This window comes from Perognathus longimembris, chromosome 13, assembly GCF_023159225.1.
Source record: "Perognathus longimembris pacificus isolate PPM17 chromosome 13, ASM2315922v1, whole genome shotgun sequence".
Taxonomy (NCBI): domain Eukaryota; kingdom Metazoa; phylum Chordata; class Mammalia; order Rodentia; family Heteromyidae; genus Perognathus; species Perognathus longimembris.
The window spans coordinates 59,019,159-59,038,348 of record NC_063173.1 but is presented as its reverse complement, the minus strand read 5'-3'; the positions used below and the strand labels follow the sequence as shown (position 1 = coordinate 59,038,348).

At 52.3% G+C, this 19,190-nt stretch overlaps 1 protein-coding gene across 1 annotated transcript; it reads right to left on the bottom strand.

Moving 5' to 3' along the window:
- Window positions 1–2,954: 2,954 nt before the first annotated feature.
- On the bottom strand, window positions 2,955–18,943 carry Bbs1 (Bardet-Biedl syndrome 1). Its single transcript, XM_048360750.1, has 17 exons — window positions 18,886–18,943; window positions 18,610–18,686; window positions 18,470–18,504; window positions 17,531–17,803; window positions 17,088–17,134; window positions 16,933–16,971; window positions 16,747–16,819; window positions 15,405–15,536; window positions 13,499–13,605; window positions 11,136–11,256; window positions 10,825–10,983; window positions 8,439–8,508; window positions 7,615–7,773; window positions 6,164–6,297; window positions 5,436–5,570; window positions 4,829–4,915; window positions 2,955–4,370 (listed from the first exon to the last, which is right to left on the bottom strand). The coding sequence occupies exons 1-17, from the start codon at window positions 18,930–18,932 to the stop codon at window positions 4,284–4,286; spliced, it is 1,782 nt and encodes a 593-aa protein (XP_048216707.1). The 5' UTR covers window positions 18,933–18,943; the 3' UTR covers window positions 2,955–4,283.
- Between the last annotated feature and the right edge of the window lie 247 nt (window positions 18,944–19,190).

The following is a 19,190-nucleotide window of genomic DNA, read 5'->3' as shown; positions in this document are numbered from 1 at the left end:
CCCCAGAGCCCAGGAGGGGCTCAAGCTTCCCACCAGTACCTCACCAACCTTGGGATGCATGGAAAATGGATACGGTGTGTGCTATGCGCTCCCCTCCTGCAGACACCGCCTGGAGTGAGATGGGACAGAGGGTTATTTGAAGGAGAAACTGGACCATTAACGCTCTGGGAATGAGGAGGCTGGACCAAAAATGGAGATGAAAAGTCCACAGTGAAATGGAAATCCGTAATGTTGTATGGTTGCCCCATGAAATGGCAGCCTTGTCCCCTCCCACCTCCCAGGCGAGCCCGCCTTTCTCACAGACTCGTCCACACTCTCAGAGCTCGTTGGTGTGTTCTGTTCTTTTGTTTTTGTCTTATAGTTGGTATGCTCTATCGCACAGGAACTTGGTGTGCCTGGCACTGTGTACTGTGTATAAACACTGCCGGGTCCATCCCGTTTCCCCCTCTGCATCACCTCACCTTCTAGAAAATGTTTCCATGATTTTTCACTTAATCATAAGGAGATGTAAGAGAATATTTGTGGGCTTGGCAGCAGTGGCTCATGCCTGTAATCCTAGTTATTCAAGAGGCTGAGTTCTGAGGATCGAGGTTCAAAGCCAGATGGGGCAGAAAAATACAGGAGACTCATCTTCAACTAGGCAGCAGAAAGCTGGAAATGGAGCTGTGGTTCAAGTGGTAGAAGGCCAGCCTAAACTAAGCAAAGAAGCCAAGCAAGAGCACAGCCCTGATACTGTCACATAAAGGGAGGGGGAGGAGGGAGTATTCATAAAACTGCCCTACTTGTTGGAGGAAATTACCATTTTCTTGAAGAGGCTGTTGTATCCTTCACTGCCCTGTCTTATTTTCTCGGTTCTGTTTTATGTTTGTGCTTGTTTTAAGTGTCTGAATTTTCTATAAATGCAATCATAGTTTATTCCACTGTAAATGACTTGCTTTTTCACTCAATAATTATGTGAGATGTCACCAAATGATAGCATGTAGTGGTGGGGCATTTCCTTTCCCTGCTGTGCGATGATCACTTGTATGAAAATACAACTTTTTCTGGCCTTTTTAATCTACAACCTGTCTGTCGGGGTAAGAGCCTTGCGCTTCCACATCAGTTTCAAGATCAGCTTGTCAAATTCACTAGTGAAACCCCACTGATAATACATCAGTTTGGAAATGAGCATGTCCATCATTGAATTTTCCAGTTCATGAACATGGTGTATCTATCTCTTCATTGATTGTTTCCAATAAAGCGGGACTTTTCTCGTAGTGATGCCTTTTGATTAGGTTTATTCTTCAGTATTTAGTATTTCAATGCTGTTATATATGATTTAGGAAACACCCAACATACCTGAAACTCAAGAGGTAGCTTCTTGTAGATTCTTCTGAGTTTTCTATATCTACAATCCTATTACCTTCAATTAAATTGTTTTCCTCTTTTTTTTTTTTTTTTTTTTTTGGCCAGTCCCGGGGCTTGGACTCAGGGCCTGAGCACTGTCCCTGGCTTCTTTTTGCTCAAGGCTAGCACTCTGCCACTTGAGCCACAGCGCCCCCTCTGGCCGTTTCTGTATATGTGGTGCTGGGGAATCGAACCCAGGGCTTCATGTATACGAGGCGAGAACTCTTGCCACTAGGCCATATCCCCAGCCCTGTTTTCCATTTTTTTTGTTCCTCAACCTTTTCTGCCTGGGACTTCTCTGAACCACAATCCTCAGATCTCAGCTTCCTGAGCAGCTAGGATTACAGGTTTGAGCCACTGGTGCCTGGCAAAGAGAATATTCTTATAAGCAAATAGTCCTCAGGGAAGCAGAGGATGAATGAAAGAAAAAAGAGAAACCATCTAATTGGGTGTAGGAAATCTGTTAGCAACTGCTGTGTTATAAAATTAGGCAAATAAATTCAAGGCAGTTATTAACTGGAAAGATTTGAAAATTCAGAAAATGCAATTTATTTATAACTCAGTTTCTGGCTTTGCTGTGAATAACTTTCCATAGCAATATAAATAGTAACCTTTTAGATTATAGTATTCACAGATGATATTGATTCATCTAAAAGAGAAGAGGGGTTATGTTTTAAGGCTAAGGCCTCATCTAATACAGGGGGGTCAGCTGATAATGTCTAAGACTGACAACAAGCAAGAATACACACATTTAAAAAACCAAGTGCTAAAAGAACTAGAAGTGACTGGTGCAGGGACAGCCCTAGAAAATAAGACTGCTTTCTTGTTATACACAAATATATTACCCAGTATATGACAACTCCTCCTTACCCTTAGTGTATGCGATTTCCTGGAGCTTTGCTGTTGTTAGTGGGTACCCTGCACGGTTTCTTACTTCCTGTTCCTCTGTCCTCATCAGAAGATGTAGTTTTTATGTTTCTTACTAAGAGCCACATAATGTCACATTATATAAATCACTATTAGGGGCTGGCATTGACATCCCCTTTCACCATCGTGAATAGAACACAGGTCAGACATTTTTGTTCTGAGTTCACACAGTGTACAGTGCAGCTCGTGGTCTGAGAGGGGAAAGGGACTGGAAAGTCAGCGGCCGACACTTGGCCCTTCCTGTGACAGCCTTGTTGGACTGCACAGCTCCAGCGACGGGCTCGTCACCTTTCCAGGAAGGCCCTTGGACCTGGGCTGTCTTGCGGCTGAGGGCTCTGAGCAGCACTCCCTCTGCCCCACAGCCTCGTTTCCAGTCCGCATCTTCTGCTGTTGTGCCAGCTGTGCCTCTGCTGGCCTGCTGTAGCAACCCTGCACTGGCTCCCATCTGTGAAGGGTGGGGGGGAAGGGCTTTCTTTCTTTTTTTTTTTTTTTGCCAGTCCTGGGGCTTGGACTCAGGGCCTGAGCACTGTCCCTGGCTTCTTTTTGCTCAAGGCTAGCACTCTGCCACTTGAGCCACAGCACCACTTCTGGACGTTTTCTATATACGTGGTGCTGAGGAATCGAACCCAGGGCTTCATGTATGCAAGGCAAGCACTTGCCACTAGGCCATATTCCCAGCCCAGGGATGGGCTTTTGCTTCTATCCAGACCCCTTGTTTCTCTTAACCTGGCCAGGGATACCCTTCTTGGAAGCGGTGGGGTGCCCCGTTTCCCTTGTTGTTGCATTTGGGGCATAGAGGCTGTTACTGGGCACGGGTGGCCATCTTGGGGCGCTTGGGGTTTGAGGGCAGAAGCTGGGCAGTTACTGCTGTCAGTCATCTTTCTCTGCCCGGCTTGGAGGGTGTGAGAGCTGAAAGCAGCTCAGCAACAATCTGGAGACTGAAGCCTAGTGGGATTCCCTTTCTTCCTGAAAGCTGTGTGCCAGGACAACACAGTCAGGAGGGGCTGGGGGGGGTAGGGAGCAGTGATCCTGACTCCCCAAGTGGCTTCAGGCAGCCTGTGAGGAGGCCCGGGGTCTTTGGCCTTTGGGATTTAAACACATACCTTGAGTCCTCAGCTTCACTCCACACTTCTGGTGGGTGCTTTTCTAGTATATTCTGTCCCACTCCGGCCATCGCCTTGTAAACTATCCACTGGGCTGACTTGGCTCTCAGGTGTAGACTAGCATCCTGATGGGCACTTCTGGGCATCTGTACACTGGGCTACCTCCCCTAGCCCCACAAATGCCTGTTCTGGTACCACCAGCCCACCCGTGCTGTGTAGCATGGCCTTCCTTTCCAGGGATGTTATCTTTGGGCATCCAGGTCAGAAGCAGCTGCTGTGTGTTCTCCAGGAGGGAGCTCTGGGGAGGGGTGGGGTCTCTAACTCCCTCCACGGACCCCCCCTCTGCCCTCTAGAATCACCTTTTAAATTGGAAAACTTCTGGGCCTCAGAGGCTCGAGGGAGCGGCTGAGTTCAGGACTTGGGAAGGCGGCATTTCCTCGGGCCGCAGCGAAGCAGCGCCTCTGGCTTGCCCAGGAGGAAGCGGGATGCTTCCTGCTTCACCTGGCCTCTGAACCCCAGGGGTGAAGGGGCCTGCGGTGGACAGCCACGCGGCCGTGTGCCTCAGGGGGATGGAGAAGGGCGGAGCCTCTCTTCTCGGCTTGACTGAGAGCCTCGCAGCTTTCCGGGGCCTGGTGAAGGTTCTGGGAGGCGCTGGGAAGGGTGCTGGGCAGCAGGGCGGTGGGCAGTGCCTGGGGTCCCGAGGGAGGGGCAGGGGCCGCCTGGGAGAGAGGCGCTAGCCCCGCCCCCTCGCAGCGGCGTGGGTGGTGCCCGGCTGGGCAGCAGAGGGCGTGGCCTGACGCCGCTGGACCCACCCGGCGCCGGAAGTGCCTGGCTCCAGCCCACGGGGGCGTGGCCGCTGGCCGAGCCTCAGGCGGCCGCCAGCCCCTCGCTCACCGGCATGTTGATGTGGGCGCTCAGCAGGGGGGCGCTGCGGCCTTCGCGGAGCACCAACACCTAGGGAAGAGGAGCCATGACATGGGGACGCAAATCTCTTTTTTGGCCGGTCCTGGGGCTTGAACTCAGGGCCTGAGCACTGTCTCTGGCTTCTTTTTGCTCAAGGCTAGCTCTCTGCCACTTGAGCCACAGCGCCACTGCTGGCCATTTTCTATATGTGGTGCTGAGGAATCGAACCCAAGGCTTCATGTATGCCAAGCAAGCGCTGTACCACTAGGCCATATCCCCAGCCCTGGGACCTAAATCTTGACCCCCCTCTGCTCCCTGCCAAGGCCGAGCCCCTGGTTTGTGCTGACCCTCACTGCAGGCCCCCAGGTCAAGTCCAGAGGGATGAAGAGGGGCTGGGAAGCTATACCTGGATGACCCCTACCCAAGCCTAGGGGCGCATTACCCACCCCACCCCTGACGTCCTCCCTGGAGCCCTGCCTGGCCTCTAGGAAGCAGGGCGGGTGACCTACCTTGATCATGTCTGAGATGCCCTTGCTGCTGAGGCTCTCCACAAAGGTCTCCAGGGGGTAGCTGAGCCCTGGCACCAGCAAGGGGACCTGGTGGGAGGACAAAGAGGAAGGAAAGTCAGGCATCACGCCTTTGGATAGTGTGAGACTCCACAGCGGCACCTGTGCCCACGGTCTCTGCTGTGTCTCGAGTCCCTCTGGGGGCTGTGGATGATGGTGGGATCTTAGGAACTTGGCAGGGTGGGGAGGGGAGCCCGGGTAAACCTAGACCCCTACACTATGCAGGGTGGAGGCTGCCGTCTGCCCCGGGCAGAGTGGGGCTCCCTTCCTGTAGCAGACACAGTTGGGAAGCACGGTGGGCTCCTGAGTACCCCAGTCCTCAATGGCTCTACTGTTTTCCAGAACTTTCTGTGTGGCTCCCTGGGGCCTCTCAGATTGGGAGAAAGGTAACAGACCCTTGCAGACACCCTTGCCAGGCCAAGCCTGGTCTTGAGCTGGAGTCAGACATTGCCCACTTTCCTACTCAACCTGGCGGGGACCTGGGGGCATCTAGCCATACTTGGCCCACCCCAGCCGCCACCTCCCGTGCCTGGGTGACAGGGTCTTGTACCTTGAAGAAGGCCCGGGGCAAGGCATAGAGAGCCTCGTTGTACAGGAAGCAGACCAGCAGCCCCAGCAGAGGCCGGGCTGTCGAAGTGTTCTGCAGGTGAAGTGTGAGCCTAAAGGTGGGGCCCAGGCCCTGAACCTATGGAGGGAGTGGGTGGAGAGGGCCCTCAGGACTTCGGTCGGTCCTGCCAGCCTGCTTCCTCATCAGGACACCCCTCCCCCCAGTTTCTTCCATCCGCATCCCAACATGCGCGGAACCCCAGGAAGCGCACCGGGGTCAGCTGCAGCACCGGAGGCCAAGCCGGCTGGGCTGGGCCCTGACTCGCTGCTGCCCAGCAGCAGTTCTCTGTCATTTGTGTCTTCACCCTGCGTCGGTGTCTGGGGACACCTGGAGCCTGGGTCATGGTGGCCTTCCCCGTCCCAGTCAGTCCTAACACCCTGGGCTGTGTGGCTACCGAAGCAATCAGCTTTCTTTCCTGTGCCATGGCCAGAACCCTTCCAGGCTTCAGAAATGCCCTGCAGTCACTCCTTTACCCCAAATCTGGGGGCTTGTCTGAGGCAGTAGGCAACAGGGGAGCTGGGCAGGGTGACCTCTGTGGCCAGCAGGTGAAAGGTGCTCTCCCGGAGAGCATGGGGCTTAGCTTGCCTCGACACTGGAGGCTGAACGTGTGTGTGGCACGGGGGCCACACCTGATCCTGCCCTCTGGCCTGACACCACACATGCGCACTCACCACTGCGTGGATCTTGAGCGGCTCCCGGTCCGTGGCTGACATGGGGCTCAGGCTGGACTCGAGGGCCTGCACGTAGGTGCGGGCAGCTCGGAGGCGCAGAAGGTAGAGGTCTGCCTGGAAGGTCCGGTGCATGACTGTGGAGGGGAACAGGACAGAGGCTGGAGCCGGGCAGGGCTCTCCTGCTTGGGCTGCTGCGGGAAGGGTCTTCAGAGGCTGGGAACACAGGGACAGGAAGGGCCAAGGTGCCATGGTCCAGCCCTAGGCCACGCTGGACATGGCAGCCTGTGTTCTCCTTCCTGGTTCTCTCACGTGGCTGCCTGGCTCCTTCTCTTCCATCTCATGGCTTGTGCGTCCCTGGCCTTGACCTTGGTTCTCTCCCCACCCTCCCTCTTGATCCCCACGCCATCTAGGACCCGCCAAAGAGCAACACTTGCCAGCTCCTGGCGGTGTGTCCACACTGGACACTGTGTGCCGTGTCCCCCGCGACGTGTGGGTGCCCGGGCTGCCTCCTGATTGAATGGCCGCCTCGTCCTCTGCAGCTGGCCGTCCCGTCCACAGCAAGCTCAACACTCACTACCTCTGTGTCCAGACTCAGTCGCCGCTGCCTCACAACAATGCACTCCCTCCCCATCCCTAACCACGGCTCACATCGCCTCCGGGGTCCAGACTGCCCTCCCCCTGCCCCCCCCCCAGACCCCATGGTCTTCTTTGATTTGTGGGAGAGGAGCCCTTGCCATTCAGAATGTGTTATCTACCCACTAGTTTTTTCTTCTACCCCTACTACTGTTTAGTAGTGGAGATTTAGTCTGCTTCTGTGTAACTTCACTTTACAGACTGATTCTGAAAGAACCAGCATTATTATATTAGGTCTACCCTTAGGCTTAGGAAGTCTCTACAGAAACATTCAGGTGGTTTTCAATGTTCTTGAAGGTAGTTTTATAATCTTAGTTTTTGAACCCAGGGCCTGGTGGACTTTCTCTTCTAGTGTAAAGTCAATGTCGTCTTTGGGTAAAATCCCTTCCTCCTGGAGTGTGCTCCAGTAGCCCATGGCAGAAACCTTTCCACTCCGGGCCCACACATGTAGCCGGCCAGGTGGACTGGGCTCCTAAGGCAGGGACCAGCCTAATTCAAGGCGTCTGGCATAATCATAAGGAATGAATACACGAAGAGCAGAAAAAAACGAACAAGAGGCAGAATCCTGGCCAATTCTATATTCCCCCTGGAGAATTCCTGCATCTGGAACTAAGGGCTGCCTGTCTGGACTCTGGGGGCTCCGTGCTCACCCACGGCACCCTCTCGCTCCAGGAGTAATTATTTGGAGGCAGGTGAACCTCCAAGGTGGTCCCTTGGGTTTCAAGGAGCCCAAGAGCTGCCGAGTGGCCGAAGTCTCCAATGTTCAGGGCCAGTTCTCCCCAGCTCTCCCGGGTTCAGAGTTCGGGCCTGAGTCTTACCAGTACCAGCTTCCCGCTCTCGCAGGGTCTGATCCACATAGAGTCGGGTTTTTCGGGGCACATCGAGTTTCGTGGCCTGGGCCAGTGGGGGGCCCACCTCTCCTGTCCCTTCCACAAACACTGCTGTACGCTTCAGGATCTTGATGATCAGGCCACCGCCTGAGAATGAACAGAGGAAAAGAGATTTGTCTTTCTCGGCCCCGTCCCATATTCCCATTCCTTCTTCCCCAAAGAAGCAGTTTCATAAAGAGCAATTTTCTGTGTGTGTCTTCCTCACAAGGTTTGCTCTGGAAGGAGTGAAGCGTGTCTCGATGGTCTTCGACCGTTAGTGATCAATTAGGAGCTATGTTCTAGAACACTGTACTGGTCCTGTGGCAGGTAGGTGCTGTGGATACCGGCATGACCTGGACGCCCGCCGACCCAGGACTCGGCCCTGGACAGCGGGAATTCGCCTGTTCATGAGTTGAGATAGTGGTCCAGCCCCGTGCAAGCCTGGCTTTCTTTTTTTTTTTTTTTTTTTTGGCCAGTCGTGGGCCTTGGACTCAGGGCCTGAGCACTGTCCCTGGCTTCTTCCCGCTCAAGGCTAGCACTCTGCCACTTGAGCCACAGCGCCGCTTCTGGCCGTTTTCTGTATATGTGGTGCTGGGGAATCGAACCTAGGGCCTTGTGTATCCGAGGCAGGCACTCTTGCCACTAGGCTATATCCCCAGCCCCAAGCCTGGCTTTCTACATGTGCGTCCACCTGGGTTTCAATCCCACATCCTTTGTCTCTTTTCCCAGCCTGTCCCCTTCACTCCAGCTCCCGTTCCAGCTCTGTCCCCCACCTTTAGTAGTCATGATGAGGGTGTTGTCCTCCCGCCCGTAGCGGCCGAAGCAAAGGCTAGTCACAGCATCCTACGTGGAAATACTGGAGTTTAGTTAGGAAAGCATCTTGAAGGGGTGAGGGAGGGAAGAAGAATATCAGATCTGGTGAGGAGACGCCTGGGGCAGACCTGGAACCACTTCCTCTATTTGCTGCCTCCCCTTTGACTTCACGGCCACTGCCAGAGTTCTTCTGCCATTCAAAAACCCAAGCCTCCAGCTGGGGGCATAGTTCAAATGATATAGTATCTGCCCAGCAAGCACAAGACCCTGAGAGCAAACCCAGTACCTCCAAAAGGAAAAGAAGAAGATAACCCCTCCCCTCCCATACACAAACCTCTAATGGCCTCTGTCCTCCTGGTCCACAGTTTGCTTGTCACCTCACGTCAGCCCTTCATTATCTGCATTCTCCTCTTTACCTATCCCCACCTCCTGCCAACCCAGCACCCCAAGGCCCAAACCAGCTGCTTTCCCATTTTACATTGAGGCCCAAGACCACATATATACACAAACATGCAAACCATTTTTATATCTGATACTCTCAAATTCCTTAGGGTTTGGTTTGGTGTGGTTTTGTCAGTTATGGAGCTTCGACTTCGGGCCTGGACTGTCTCTGAGCTGTTTTGCACAAGGCTAGTGCTCTACCACTTTGAGCTACAGCTCCACTTCTGGTTTTCAGATGGTCAACTGGATATCAGGGTCTCATAGACTTTCCTGCCCAGGCTGGCTTCAAACCTCAACCCTCACATCTCAGACTCCTGAGTAGCTGGGAATATAGGCATGAGCCAATGGTGCCTGGCTTTCTTAATTTTAAAAATGTTGCTGATTATTCAGTGTGTGTGTGTGTATGTGTGTATGTGTGTGCATGTATACATTGAGTGGGGTCCATAGAGCTTGAACTCAGGACCTGAGCACTGCCTCTGAGGTTCTTTTACTCAAGGCTAGTACTCTTATCGGTTGAACCACAGTGCCACTTTTGGCTTCTTCTGTGATTAATTGGAGATAAAGAGTCTCAAGGACATTCCTGCCCAGGCTGGTTTCAAACTGCGATCCTCAGACCTCAGCCGCCTGAGTAGGTAAGATTACAGTAAGATTACAGGCCTTCAGTGCCTGGCTTTTTAACCATAGTAATTCACATGTGCCTATATTATACTCAAATTAACCTAATCAATTGTTCTATCTTTCCCCGTCTGCTCAGTTGATTTGACTGCCAAGTTAGGAGTTTGAAATCTCTGGTCAAAACCCATCAAAACTACGTGGATATTTTTCCATCAAGAACCTTCAAAGTTGGCACCAGCGGCCCACACCTGTCATCCTAGCTACTCAGGAGGCTGAGATCTGAGGACTGTGGCTCAAGGCCAGCCTGAGAAGAAATGCATATGACAATTTTTTATTTTATTTTTATTATTTTCTTGTCAGTTGTGGAGCTTGAACTCATGGCCTGGGGGTTGTCCCTGAGCTTTTGCAATGAAGGCTAGTACTCTCCCACTTGGAGCCATAGAGGCACTTCCGGTTTTCTGGTGGCTAACTGGAGATAAAGAGTCTGGCAGATTTTCCTGCCTGTGATAGCTTTGAACTGTGATCCTCAGATCTCAGCCTCCTGAGTAGCTAGGATTACAGGTGTGAGCCACTGGTGCCTGGCCTGACACTCTTACAACCAATTAGCCACCAAATGGCCAGAAGTACAGCTGTGGCTCAAGTGGTAGTAGAGCACTAGCCTTGAGCAAAAAAGCTCAGGGACAGCTCCCAGGCACGGAGTTCAAGCCTTAGTACCAGCACACACAGAAAAACAAAATCTTCAAGCTTGACAGTCTTTATTGGCTAGGACGTTCTTCTGCTATCTGATCTGTCCACTTGGTAATCTGATTTGCCAGGTAGATGAACGGTTACTCACTCTGTGATGTCCCATGAATTTCATCCCTGGCCCCCCTCTCCCATCCCTTGGCTCTCGGTGCTTTCCTAATGCCCAATAGTTGCCTTCGATTATACGCTCCCGAAAAACAAGGGCTTCAGCCTCCCCCAATATAGTGATCTGTACTCATGAGGTGCTCACCAAGTGCATCCCGCCCCCTCCCGCCTGTGCACTGCGGGTTGCCAGGGCCTCTGCCTTACTGAGCGACTATTCTTCCTGACTCATGCCCCTCAGCCCAACAAACGCTTGGGTTTGTTTTGCAGTGGGGATCACGCCCAGGGCTTACACGTGCTAAGCAAGCACTCTACGACCCAGCCTCACTGCAGCTCTCAGCAAGCATCTCCCAGATGCCTCAACACGAGGCCTGGAGACTGAGAAAGCTCCAATGGCACTGAGACGAGGAGGAGCCAGAGGCAGGTATCAGAAGGGGGGCTCACCGGGGTGCGGATGACATTGAGCAGGGCCTTGTCACGGTAGATGTGGACCTCGCCATTGGCCAGCCCGGCCATGACGGCCTGCAGGCCCCGGGAGCGCTGCTCTAGGAGGTTCATGGTCAGGATGGCGGCGGGCAGCGGCACTGTCCACAGCTTCTTACCCTGGCGGGGAACAACCCGTGTTGCAGGAGGCTCGGGGCTTCAAGGGGAAAGAAGGGGCATGGGAATCGCAGGGTAGGAGGGGCCAGAAGGTTCTCCAGGCAGCTTCCTGGGCAGACAGGGGTGGGCGGCCGAGTGCTCACTAGCAGCCACACCTTGTGGGTGAAGCCGTGCAGGCTGTCTTGGGTGCTGCCCACCACCAGGACCTTGTGGACCCGGACAAGCCCCACTGGCTGGGCATTCAGCTCGATGATGTACTTGGGGCGTTTGGAGTCTCTGTAGAATAAAAACACAGCAGTTTGCCCCCAGAGACTCCCTTTCTCCACGTCCCAGGGTCCCAGGCTGACCCTCCACCCCCCTCCTCCTAAGCCCCATCAACTAACTGGAGGAGAGGACTTGCCCCAGAGCAGAAGGCCCTGACCTGCTTCCACCTCCACCACTGAGGAGATGTGCCCGCCGGATCACATCAAGTGTGTGTTCTAACCCTGCGCCCTCCCGCCTTCGCTGCTGCGGTCCCGAGAGAGCTTCCCGTGAGCTCACCTTGGCCTCGTGTGGCCAGTGCTAGGGGACCTGCAGCTTATCAGACGGATGAAGAGCCTGCGCTACGTGCATGCATGCGGAGTTGCCAGTCCCCTCGCTTTTTCTTTTTTTTTTTGCCAGTCCTGGGCCTTGAACTCAGGGCCTGAGCACTGTCCCTGGCTTCTTTTTGCTCAAGGCTAGCACTCTGCCACTTGAGCCACAGCGCCACTTCTGCCTTTTTCTATATATGTGGTGCTGAGGAATCGAACCCAGGGCTTTATGTATGCGAGGGAAGCACTCTACCACTAGGCCACATTCCCAGCCCTCCCCTCGCTTCTTCATCTTTGTTCCCACTGTCCAAAACGCAGCGCTTTCAGCCTACAATGACCCCCCCACTCTTCTTTAGGGCAATATCATGGCTCCATTGAGAACTAAGGCCTGCTCCCCACCCCCCCACCGCAAGCCTCCAGTCCCTCTTCCACTCTCCACCCAGAGAGGTATTGTTTTGTTTTGTGTTTTGGGGTTTGTTGTTTTTTTGTCTTTTTTTTTTTTACTTTTTTTTTTTTTTTTTGGCCAGTCCTGGGCCTTGGACTCAGGGCCTAAGCACTGTCCCTGGCTTCTTCCCGCTCAAGGCTAGCACTCGGCCACTTGAGCCACAGCGCCGCTTCTGGCCATTTTCTTTATATGTGGTGCTGGGGAATCGAACCTAGGGCCTCGTGTATCCGAGGCAGGCACTCTTGCCACTAGGCTATATCCCCAGCCCCTTTTTTTGTCTTTTTAAAATAAGGTCTTGCTGGGAATATGGCCTAGTGGTAAAGTGCTCACCTTGTATACATGAAGCCCTGGATTCAATTCCTCAGCACCACATATATAGAAAAAAGCCGAAAGTGGCGCTGTGGCTCAGGTGGCAGAGTGCTAGCCTTGAGCGGGAAGAAGCCAGGGACAGTGCTCAGGCCCTGAGTCCAAGCCCCAGGACTGGCAACAAAAACACAACAAATAAACAGGGTCTTGCTATGCTGTGGAATATTTGTGGGCTTGGGTAATCTTCCTGCTTTAGCCCCCTGACTGCTGGGACTATACAGGCCTGTGCCACCACACCAAAGCAGAGTAATTTAAATATACATATATATGCATATACAATATTAAACTCCATAGTGGCCAGGCACTGGTGGCTCACCCCTGTAATCCTAGCTATTCAGGAGACTGAGAGCTGAGGATTGCAGTTCCAAGCCAGCCCAAGCAGTAAAGTCTATGAGACTCCAATTAGCCACATATACAAAAGCTAGAAGTGGAGCTGTGGCTCAAGTGGTAGAACACTAGCTTTGAGGGAAAAAAAAAAGAAAAAAAAAGCTAAGGGACAGCACCTAGGCCTTGAGTTTAGGCCCCAGTAGTAGCACAAAATAAGTAAATAAGTAAATAATGTGTAGAGTATCAAACTAATGCTGAAGTACTGCATACATTGTAAAGTGATGTGGTAAATACCACCACTTCTGTTCCTTCCACCTTGTGATAGCACACACTGTTCAAGCATTAGCGCCCCCCTGTGGGGCTTTTGCTTTGCTAGCTTCCATCTCAGAAGCTTTCAGGCACTCATCTATATACATGGGCTCAGGCTCCTTGAAAAATTCTCAACTGTAGCCTGGTGCTGGTGGCTCACGCCTGTAATTCTAGTTACTCAGGAGGCTGAGATCTGAGGATGGAAGTTCGAAGCTAGCCTGGGCAGAAAAGTCCCCTTGAGACTCTTATCTCCAATTAACCATCAGAAACTAGAAGTGGAGCTGTGGCTCAACGAGGTAGAGCACTAGCCTTGAGTGAAAGAGATCAGGGATGATGCCTAAGCCTTGAGTTCAAGCCCCATGACTGACCAATAAAATAAAATAAAATTAACATCTCAGCTCTTTTCATCCTCAAATTCCAGCTCCACCAGCTCCTGGCTCATCTTGCAAATTTCAGAAACCACCAGGTTTCCAAGGTGTCCCCACACTCATGACATAGCTACCTTCTCAGGATATAGATGTTTCCATTGCGGCAGGCAGCTGCGAGCCGGAACTCCACATCAAACTGGCCAGAAACCTCCAGGAAGACAGGGACGCTGGGGAGGCTCATCTGTGAAGAAAGGGCTCAAACATCTGGACTTCTCAGAGCCACGGTCCCTCCCTCCCTCATTCCGTGTTGGTCAATGTTCTGCAGGGAAGCTTAGCACTATGTGACAAAACCCTTCAGGAGGGGCTGGGAATGTGGACTAGTGGTAAAGTGTTCACCTTGTATACATGAAGCCCTGGGTTTGATTCCTCAGCACCACATATACAGAAAATGGCCAGAAGTGGTACTGTGGCTCAAGTGGTAGAGTGCTAGCCTTGAGCAAAAAGAAGCCAGGGACAGTGCTCAGGCCCTGAAGTCCACGGCCCAGGACTGACAACAACAACAAAACAAAACAAAAACCCTTCAGGAATCCTAGCTACTCAGGAGACTGAGATCTGAGGATCAAGGTTGGAAGCCAGCCCAAACAGTAAAAGTCCCTGAGAATTTTATCTCCAATTAACCACCAGAAAAACCAGAAGCGGAGCTATGGCTCAAAGTGGTGTTAACCTTGAGCAACCAAGTTCAGAGACAGCGCCAAGCCCCAAGTTCAAGCCCCAGGACCAACAAGCACAGAACAATAATAAAATCCTTTTGTTTATATCATTTGGACAAGTTGCTGCCTAGAGAAGGCATGGTCAGAAGTACTTAAACAAGGGGCTGGGAATATGGCCTAGTGGCAAGAGTGCTTGCCTCACATACATAAAGCCCTGGGTTCGATTCCTCAGCACCACATATATAGAAAACGACCAGAAGTGGCGCTGTGGCTCAAGTGGCAGAGTGCTAGCCTTGAGCAGAAGGAAACCAGGGACAGTGCTCAGGCCCTGAGTCCAAGGCCCAGGACGGGCAAAAGAAAAGAAAAGAAGTATTTAACAAGCACACAAAGAAAGATACTGGGAAAAGAAGATTACTGCAGTAAAATTAACAATAAGGATAAACCTAAAAATAACTGAGTAAGTACATCTATATACAGTGCATCTAAGTAATGGTTAATGCAAGGGCCTTTCGCAGTGATAATGTGGTTTTATAGACATGGAAAGACACTGATAATATACCATGATCAGAGAGGAACAAGTCACATTTTTATACAGGTATTTATATAAAGTTATATTTGTATGAAATCATTAAACTATCCACTCATGAAAATGTCTAGAAGGATAGAACTTTAATAGTAGCCATCCACAGATGATGGGATTTGGGGATATATTTTCTTTTCTTTCCTTTCCTTTTTTGTGTGTGTCTGTGTGCTGGTTACCGGGACTTGAAATCAGGATCTGGGGGGCTGAGGATATGGCCTAGTGGCAAGAGTGCTTGCCTTGTATACTTGAATCCCTGGGTTCGATTCCCCAGCACCACATATATAGAAAACGGCCAGAAGGGGCGCTGTGGCTCAAGTGGCAGAGTGCTAGCCTTGAGCAAAAAGAAGCCAGGGACAGTGCTCAGGCCCTGAGTCCAAGGCCCAGGACTGGCCAAAAAAAAAAGAAATCAGGATCTGGGCACTGTTGCACTGTCTCTTACCAAAAGGTAAGGTCAAGGCTAGAGTAATATTACTTGAGCACCAGCTCCACTTCTGGCTCTTTGGTAGTTAACTGGAAATAAAGAGTCTCAGCGTCTTTCCTGCCTGGGCTGGCTCTGAACCTTAACTCTCAGATCTCAGCCTCCTGAACAGCTAGGATTACAGGTGTCAGCCACTACCGCCTGCTGTATCTTCCTTATGTTTATCTATAGTTTCCAATTTTTCTACAATGAATGCATATTGCTTAGAACTGGAATCACAGGGAGAGAATGTGGTGTAAGACTTGCTCAGGGCCAGACCTGACACTGACCTTGGCCAAAATTGTGAAGGCCTCGGGGTCAAGCACAAGGAGCTCCTTGTTCTCAGTGCCCAGGACCAGGCAGGATATGGCGTCCTCGTCAGCCAGGTTCTTCTTCAGGGTGGTCATGGTGGTGATGACAGTCTGTAGAAGGACTCCACGGGTTACTCAAGGAATACCCATCATCTTCCCAGATACCCCCGGATGCCATAGGAGGGAATAAAGAGGGCAGAGGAGGAGGAGGAAGCATAGAAATGTCACAAAGGATTTATGTGCTAAGGTGTTTACTGCAACAAATGTAACTACCTAACAAATGAACATCATTTAAGGTCATTTATGAGCTCTCCTTCCGGTCAAAAACAATGTCACCTTAAAAAAAAAAAAAAAACCAGGGCTGGGGATATGTCCTAGTGGCAAGAGCGCTTGCCTCGTATACATGAAGCCCTCGGTTCGATTTCCCAGCACCACATATACAGAAAATGACCAGAAGTGGCACTGCGGCTCAAGTGGCAGAGTGTTAGCCTTGAGCAAAAAGAAGCCAGGGACAGTGCTCAGGCCCTGAGTTCAAGGCCCAGGACTGGCAAAAAAACAACAACATAGTTTAAATTAACCCTCAATATCATGGCAAATGCTCCTAATGGACGGGAAAGAATAGGCAAAATGTTAATATAATTCCAGTTTATAAACAACATGAACAGGCCAGGCATTGGTGGCTCACGTCTGTAATCTTAGCTACTTAGGAGGCTGAGATCTAAGGATTTTGGTATAAAGTCAGCCCAGGCAGTAAAGTCCATGACACTCTTATCTCCAATAAACTACTCAGGAAAAGTCAGATGTGGCTCAAGTGGTAGAGTGCTAGCCTTGAGAAAAAGAAGCTCAGGGACAGTGCTCAGGCCCTGAGTCAAGGTCCCAGGACCAGCACAAAAACAACAACAAAAAAGTAAACAAAGGGCTGGGAATGTGGCTTAGTGGCAGAGTTCTTGCCTAGCATGCATGAGACCCTGGGTTCCATTCCTCAGTGCCACATAAACAGAAAAAGCCAGAAGTGGCGCTGTGGCTCAAGTGGCAGAGTGCTAGCCTTGAGCAAAAGGAAGCCAGGGACAATGCCCAAGCTCTGAGTTCAAGCCCCAGGACTGGCTAAAATAAAAAAAAAAGTGTCACAGACTTTCCTTCCCTGGGCTGGCTTTGAACCACAATACAGGGCAGGGCATTTATGTAGGACCTAACAGATCCTCTGGGAAACACTGGCTAGGTCTGGCTACAGAACTTACCACTGACATACACCTGTTGTCTTTAAAAAATAATAATAAAGGTAAATATTTCTTATAAGGCAGTAAAGAGAAGCAGACATTACCTGCCGCTTGATGGGCTTGGACTTATGCTGGTTCACAAATGCCTCCATTTCATTCAGGTCCAGCTGCAGAAACCTGGACGGCACAGAGAAGAGACCTCTGCAAGCATAGCCCACGTGCCCTGGGGCCTGTCTACAGCCACCCCGGTCCCGTTCGTCCCCCAACACACACCTGCACAGGATGCTTACCTGAGGGACTGTACAGACAAAGGCACCTCTGCCTTCTCCCTGCAAGGAGAGTGGCCAGTATGGCAGGTGTAGTGGAGGAAGTAAGCCCTGGGGAGTGAGGGGTGAGGGGAGGGATAAAGCAGTGGAGGAGGGGATGGAGAGGGGTGGACTCTTACCGGATGCTCTCCAGCATCTCCTTCAGGGTTAAGGGGTCCATCTGGTCCTGTAACAGGAAAGAAGGAAGAGCCTGTGAGTCCATGTTGTCGGGGCTCTTTATGCTCCTGGGGGTTCTTTTCCTTTCCGCTTCCCTCAGAACCTTCCTCATCCCTGAGCCCCAAGCCTCTTTATCCATATATTCCCCAGCATCCCCTTGCTTGTACTGCTTCCGGTCCTGTCCGCTAGCGTGGCAGGCTCTTTCCTGCTTCCGTGTCCCTGCCCCCACTGACAGGCAGAGGTGGGGTCCCAAGGGGCCTGGCTCAGGGACTGGGCACAGCACCTTCCGGACAGGGGTCACGGGCCACCTCTCCCTACTGGGAACCCACTCCTCTACTGGGGCCTGGCTGTCCTTACCCAGGTGGCTGCCATCTTTGCCCCCTGGATCCCATCTCTTGTTACTGACCTCCTTGGCCTGATTCCAAAGGTCCTGTTCCACAGGATTGAGAGGCAACTGAGGCAGGCTGAACTTGAAGTAGGGTCTCAGGTTCTTATACACGTAGACACATGGGCCTGACGCAAGGGCTAGTGCTGGAGTGCGGGGCTCATGCTGTTCCATGAGGAAGGTGGCGGCGGCAGCTGGCAGGGAAGGCAGCGGGCTTTCTGTCAGCACCGTGGGTCCTTTGAATACTTTCAGTCGGGGCTGCTGCTCCCCTGGGCCAAGGTCACCCACCACCAGCTGTAGGGAGAAGATCTCTCATTTGGCTTTTTGCTGTGCTTCTTAATTCACCCTCACACCAACGAAGACTCCGCCATCAGCCTTACAAGCCATGTACTCTTGTACATGAAAGTTCAATGAAATCTTTGTGAACTTAGGCTCCTCGCTGGCAAAATGGGGATGCTTTCCTCATGACATACATGGAGAAAAATCAAATGAGATGCCAAATTACAGAATCTGAGAAGGGCATCCATGGGGCTGGGAATATGGCCTAGTGGCAAGAGAGCTTGCCTCGGTTTTCCTTCCTTCACTTTCCCTCCAGCCTCGAATGCCCACCCTCAGCCACAGGATTCAGAGGGTTTAATCCTTTTAGCAAAGAATCAGGTCAAGGCATTTAAAGTAGGAGGCTTTGCATTTGTAGAATTTCCAGCAACGGGTTTTTTGTTGTTGTTGTTTCCTGCAACCTGTATTATGAAATGAAGAGCTTCTCTTCACCTTCTGAGTGCAACAGAATTAAAGATTAAACGTGTGTTGTTTTTTTTTTTTTTTTCAGTACACGTGAATTGAATTCCAGACTAAGCCGGGCTCCCTTGAAGCCGACCAGGCAATCCCCAGCCGCCCCCCCCCCCCCCCAGCGCCCCGCCGTGGCTGCTCCACCACCTGTAGCTGTCTGTGGAGATTGCTTACCTTGTACTCCCCGTCCCCGTGCAAATCCGCTAACGCTGGAAAACACAAAAGAGCCAGACATCGTCTCGGACTCAAGTTTCTCCGCGGGGCTATTTCCCCACACGCTCGTTCTTCTGGAAGCCGGGCTTCCAGACACTCACCCAGGCAGGCGGAGAAGGTGTGGATGTTGGCCAAGGGGTCGTAGTGCGCGTCCAGCCATTTCGAACTGGCCTGGTTACTGGAAGGGGGCGGGGGGGGGCGAGTTGGGGATCCAGTCTCCCGGGGTGGTGGGGGGGGGAGGGAAGGGGTGCAGGGAGCCCCCGGGGTCCAAGTCTGGGGTCCCCCCGTGACACGGCCAAGAGCCCTAAAAGGACCCCTAGCGCTGCCCGAAAACCTTAGGGTCCCCGCGCCCCGACACAAGGCTGCCCAGTCTTCACCTCTGAGCTGGGCCGGGGTCGGAATCCGACGAGGACGGGTCAGCCATCTTCCCGGCCCGTCGCCTTGGCAACCAGCCCCGCCCACGCCGCCGCGCACCAACCGATCTTGCCCCCTCCCCCCCCCCCCCCCCCGGGGTACTGCGAAAGCTCCGGCACAATGGTTCCGGCCACAAAGGTTCCGGAGCTGAGCGTCCCCCGACAGGCTCCACCCCCACGCGGGAGGCCTGGGTGGGCGGCTCCGCTGGGCGCGCCCCGCCCGGGGGCGGTCCCTCACCCCAGCTTGCTTTGATTTACGGTTCCCGGGC

Bases quoted from the DNA above. Each gene is read 5' to 3' on its own strand.
- Bbs1 (XM_048360750.1), bottom strand. From the start codon at position 18,932: ATGGCTGACCCGTCCTCGTCGGATTCCGACCCCGGCCCAGCTCAGAG. The intron at 17,804-18,469 runs GTAAGCAATCTC...TTCTCCCTACAG, and splicing joins ACGGGGACGGGGAGTACAAG to CTGGTGGTGGGTGACCTTGG. The intron at 16,972-17,087 runs GTAAGAGTCCAC...CTCTCCTTGCAG, and splicing joins GAGATGCTGGAGAGCATCCG to GGAGAAGGCAGAGGTGCCTT.